Genomic DNA, 6,049 nt, shown 5'->3' with positions numbered 1-6,049 from the left:
CTCAGAAGATGGCAAAAACAAAATTAAAGAAAATATAGAAAAATTATTAGGATTTTATTTTATTTTATTAATACTTTATTTTTTTTCTTTAATAGGATTAAATTTGCTTTAATTATTTTCCTTTCCTTATTAGGATTAGGTTTACTTTTTCTACAAGTATTTTCTCTTCTATAAATAGGCTAGTTTATTTTGTAAAACTAATCAATTGAATTGTTCTCTACAAATATTTCTCTTCTACGAAGACGTCTTCCGCTACGTCACGTGCTCTACAAAAGATGATTGCTCTCGGTATCTTAGTTGCAATCATGATGTGGGCAGCCCATGGTGACAAAATGCCAGAGTTTGATATGGTTGTAGCACAAGATGGATCGGGGGATTTCACCACAATAACCGATGCCATATTTGCTGCTCCCAACTGCAGTTTCCGTCGATACCGCATAAAGATTAGAGCCGGAACCTATAACGAGAACATCATTATTGGTGCAAAGAAGACAAACTTGACATTAATTGGTGATGGAATGGATAGCACGCTAATTACGTGGAGAAAGAGAAAGAGCTCTAGTGAAGTAAACTCAACATACGGCACAGCAACAGTAGGTAAGTTGAATATATTCCCAAATGACATAATAGCATACATGAAAGAAAAAAACTGTTATGGATAATAGAAATCATATGGCATAAGATAAATTAGTATACACACCACATGCCACATGTTTGCATAAGAATATCAATTTTAGAGAATGATGCTTATTCATCAAATTTAAGGTACAAAATGAACAATTAATTTTGATGTCTGAACATTGTTCAATCAGAGTTTACTTACAAAAGATTCTTTATATTTTATTTTTATTATTAGGGATACATGCTAATGGTTTTGTTGCAAAATTTATAAGTTTCGAAAATACGGCTGGAGCAGAAAACAAAAACGAGCAAGCAGTAGCATTACTAAGTGCATCCAACTACTCAGCCTATTACAGATGCAGGTTCATTGGACTTCAAGACACGCTTTATGCCAAAAAAGACATCCAGTTTTTCAGAGAATGTGAAATCTACGGTACTATAGATTTCATATTTGGAGATGCAAGAGTCGTATTTCAAAATTGTAAAATCCTTGCCCGCAAGCCATTTCCTGGGCAGTCGAACACTATAACAGCTGAAGGAAGAGAAAGTGCTTTTGGCATTGGTGGGTTTGTAATTCACAACTGCACATTAACTGCAGCGCCTGATCTCCTTGCTTCAACATATCCAGTCAAAACATACTTAGGTCGGCCATGGAAAGACTACTCAAGGACAGTAATTATGGAGAGCTTCCTTGATGTTCTTATTGAAGTACAAGGCTGGTTGGAATGGAAAGGCAATTCAACAAGATCAAACACAATATATTATGAGGAGTACAACAATCGAGGGCCTGGTGCAGACACAAATGATAGAGTCAATTGGCAAGGTTACAGGGTTATTTCTAGCCCTATGGAGGCTATTCCGTTTACCGTGCGAGCATTTATCAGTGGTGATGCATGGATTCCATCTACAGAAGTTCCATATGAACCTGATTTGATCGAAATGCCACTATTTATTACCAGTCTTGCAAGCCAGGATCTCGCAAAAAAGACTAATCTAGTGATGGTACTAATTTCCAGCATTTTCATAATGTTCTCAATTTAATAGCACTGGTCCAAACTTTCAGTAGTTTGTTGCAATGTTCACAGTTTCTAAACATATTTAATACAACCAACGAATATCTGCAATTATATGCAAGATATGATACAACATATTAACGCTAGTTATATGATTCTATGTCGTAAGAAAAAACCATGTGATTGTCCCAAAAAGTAAGATGCATGATTCATCCACTTTACTACTCTGGTTGTTAATTGCATCCACTCTGCACAGTAACAAGTCCTAGGTACAGTTCTCGAGCATCCACCTAAAACAGAACTGAAACTTTTCTTGTTTATTAAGAAAACTAGTTTAAGCAGGCAGCACAAGCAATTAGTTTGTTTATTTTCCATAAGAAAAAAAAAAAAATTCATCCACCACTACACCTATTGAGCATTCCAACTTGCAATTACTAGTACATTATAATATAGGAATTTCAAGTATACCACATTCTAACCAATCAAAATTTCATTTTCATTTTTACTAGCTAGTAAATTACTGAGTGGCATAAAATTGCCACAAAGATCAAAGAATAAAGGAGAAAGCAAGGATTCCATGATATTATATATCATTTGTGCAATGTAGAATTTAGGTAAGGAATGTAGGAGAAAGCAATGAAATAAGGTTGAGAGAAAAAGTAGTCATGTGATATGAGAATGGAAATGAGAGATTCTGAACAGATTTGCCAATTGAGAAAACATGTATACACTAGCACTACCATACATCACATGGGCATTAAATTTGATTTTGCACCCTTTTCTTCTCTCCATGACTCTTTACATGTGCTCTTGTTTTCACTAGTCAGTTAAAATTAAATTTCTGCTTCCGCTTTTTGAGGAAGAAGCTGAAGAGAAGAAAAGAGACTTCAGTAATTGAGTCTTTCACGAAAAGACAAAAACTCTCCCGAGCAAAGAGCGATGGGGTCTGGCAACCCAAGGATTGTTTAAAAATTCCATCTGGAGTTATTTTATCTGTTACAGAAGATGAAAAAAAAAAAAAAAAAAAAGTCAAAAAATATATAATTCTTTTTCCTACATTTTTGAAGAATCAATCTAACGCTAGTGGATTTAAGGAAAAAAAAAAAAGAAAAAAAAGCAAGAAATCTAAGACAGAAAATGAAAGGACCTGAAAAACTTTTCAATCTAAACAATTGGATCTAAGTACATTTAAAATTTGTACTTCTATGGTGAGCTACCAAAACCAAGATAGTTATTCCTTTCGTGTCATAAGTTCCCTCAGCGACCAATGTCAAGAAGAATAGAAGGATTAAAAAAAAAAAAAAAAAAAGAGCATTTACCTGAAATTTGAATCGAAGTTGCACTTGCAATAGAAAAGGTTAGCAAAAATCCACAAGACATTATGCTTGATGGACTCGAAGGCTCAATTCAAATACCTAATAAGAATATGAGATAGTATGGATGAGAATTCTCCTCAGGCAATTGTAAGAACAAAAAAAAAAAAGTAGATCAAATGAACACGAAGTTCAAGTTACCATCATAGCAATCGATGTTCCACTTCAAGCTATGCTCGCTAAAGGACTAGCGTCCCAAAAGCAGCCTCTCTCTCTCTCTTAAAACTCTAACATGGAGCACAACTGCGCATGCCCACTTAAGTGTGATTCTCTCTTCTTTATTTGAGACCATGATTCATCATTCTTCTCAACGTTTGTTCTTTACCATTGAATTTGAAGGGGTGTATTGAAGATCAAGTTTATCAATGCAGAAGTCTATATGGCAGTCATTAAACTTCAACTCCAAAGTCAAAACTAACTCCAACTCTAATATAGAAGTTAGATGTAATAAGGATGTAGATAGTTGAATAAAGTTTCTTATGTTGTATTATAGTATATGTTAAACTAGGATATCTGATTTTCCCTGAAAAATATTATTTCATAAATCTTTTAGGATTCAAACCAGAAGATAACTTCAAACTTTCTGAGTAAAGCTCTTCAGCAAGACTAGCCTCCATCTGTGCAACCGAAATCAAGTAAGTGAAACCAAAAGTGATAATGTACAACATATCAGTAAGTACAACACCTCATACTAACATGAGGATTGTCATGAATGAATTATCCTAACAGCATTTGCAGACAAATAGGAAAGAAATAAACTTCAACGATTTGTAAATTCTAAGTAAAATTATATTAGAAAATATGAGTGGCCATGATAGATGCCAAAACTTAAGCCCAAGACTACATATACGCGCGCATACAAATTCCACTTGTCATGCCCAATTCGACATTTCATCAAACAGATAGAATGCTCAAACTTATTAAAAATCATACAAAGAAACCAATTATCAAAAAGTTCAATATTTTACCACTATAATCAATATCCCACAACAAACCCAACGATACTCGATCACTAATCTGAGGAAAAATTACAAACTTTTGATTTCCTAAAATCCTTTTGCCAATGTTGGGTGAAAGTTTAGGGACGATTTCCAATAACTTTGGAATCTTTCTCTTTTTCTTTGTCTCTCTGTTGGTGGTAAAAGAGAGTATGTTGAACTAAGAGTTAATACTCCTAATATTTATCTATACTCTAACACTTGAATAACTATTCCAATTTCCAATTTAAGGAATAGTCATTCTTTTATTGGCCATGAGAATGACCATTTCGATACTATATATTCCATTTCACATTCTTTCCATTTTTGTAATGAATAATCATTCTGCGGATTGAGATCTCCTCCAATTACTCAAAATTATAGATTCTCATGTTATGAAATTGTGACCCTTCATTTTAAATCCAATAGTTTATAAAATACCAGTTGTTTTTGTATAACCTAGACATTAAATTTAGATTTTAAGTTGGCTTTTGTTTTACTGAGATTTTACAAACCATTGAATTTAAAATAAAGGGCACGAAACATGAGATTCTTCAATTTTAAATAATTGGAGAGGATCTCAATCCTCATTTCGCGGCCTATGTAAACAACTGGCTAATAAGAGTAATGGACCAACTTAAATGGAATGCTGAAATTGGAGAGGAACATTCCACACGTTACTCCAAGTCTCCAACGTAAATGATGGGCGACCAGTCATAATTATTATATTTTCCAATAAAAAGCATCCTAAAGTACGTATTAGAATTTCCATTCCTTTTTTGTTGCTTTTATCTCTCCTAAATAAAACTAAGAAATGGAAAACCATGAACCATTACCTACAATTAATAGCTAATTAATATTATTTGAAGAACTCCACTCTGGATTCATCCCGATGACTCTAGAAGATTCTAATCCTTCCAAAATGAACATGCATGAAAGCAAGTTTCCTGTATCATCAAATGCAGGCATTAAACTCTGGAGTAGCGGTTTTTCTTTTAATATTATTTAACAATAATCAATTCAAAGGATATTTGAGTGTGTCAGTTAACCTTTTTAGATTAATATTGAATAAAATTATAATATTGATAATTTATATATAGAGAGACGATCTGAATATTTAAAAGAGGAATGCTTCAATTCATTTTACCCACTATCTCCCCCACCATTTTTTTTTTTTTTTACATATCTGCACAAGAGGGAGAGAATGATTCGAACTAGTAACCTTCGCTTTATTAGGCGTAGTCCCACCCGATTGAGCTACTTCTTAGGGACATCTCCCCCATCATTTTCACTCCATCATTTTGATTTTTTCAAAAAATAAAAATTAAAAAAAAAAAATAAAGGAAGGAGATGGTGGGGAGAATGCAAAAAAACATTCTCTTATTTAAAAGGGGGTAAGAAACGGATACCAATTTTGGAATAAGTCGACATATTCTAAAATCTATATATATATATATATATATATATATATTTGCCATTTAATGGACCCATATTATATTTACATAAGAATATTTGATATATTTAATGCCAAATCCAACTCATTAAATTCCTCCGAACAAAATATACACCTCTTGAGTCCATGGTTTGATTTTCTTGGAGTGGTCTAAGATTCTAAGGCTATATATAGAGTGGTGTAGCCTAGGCATATAAAGAAATTTAAAACTATATTTTCATCAAAATCGTGAAGATGAAATCCCTTCCATTGGCTGTGGCTTTTGTGCTCTTGGTTTTCAGCCAATCCTCAGGAATATTGGTGCGTGCAGATTTGGTCGACGATACATGCATGAAGACCGACAACCCTGTCTTTTGCACGTCGACTTTAAGGTCGGCGCCGGGCAGCGCCAGCACGGACGCGTAAGGCCTTGCCCGCATCATGTTGCAGGTCGTGGAGACCAAGACAAATGAAACTTACGGGCAAGTGGAGATTTTGCTCGGGCAGGCAAGCGATCCAGTTGTGAAGGACATGCTGACAAATTGTGGGTACGAGTATGAGAGCAGTGTTGTTGGGAGTTGTCCGGACGCCATAGAAAAGTTCGACATCGGCCTTTTCCGTATTTCTCAGGGT

General features: G+C 34.2%; 1 protein-coding gene across 1 annotated transcript; it reads left to right on the top strand.

Annotated features, from left to right (window-relative positions):
* The first annotated feature begins 305 nt into the window (after positions 1-305).
* On the top strand, positions 306-5,842 carry LOC132169017 (pectinesterase-like). The gene is made up of 3 exons (XM_059580106.1): positions 306-597; positions 857-1,623; positions 5,672-5,842. Exons 1-3 carry the CDS (start codon positions 306-308, stop codon positions 5,840-5,842), a joined length of 1,230 nt encoding a protein of 409 aa, XP_059436089.1.
* The last annotated feature ends 207 nt before the right edge of the window (positions 5,843-6,049 follow it).

This window comes from Corylus avellana, chromosome ca2, assembly GCF_901000735.1.
Source record: "Corylus avellana chromosome ca2, CavTom2PMs-1.0".
Taxonomy (NCBI): Eukaryota; Viridiplantae; Streptophyta; class Magnoliopsida; order Fagales; family Betulaceae; genus Corylus; species Corylus avellana.
Note: the sequence above shows the minus strand (reverse complement) of the source record. Positions and strands in the feature narration are given on the sequence as shown.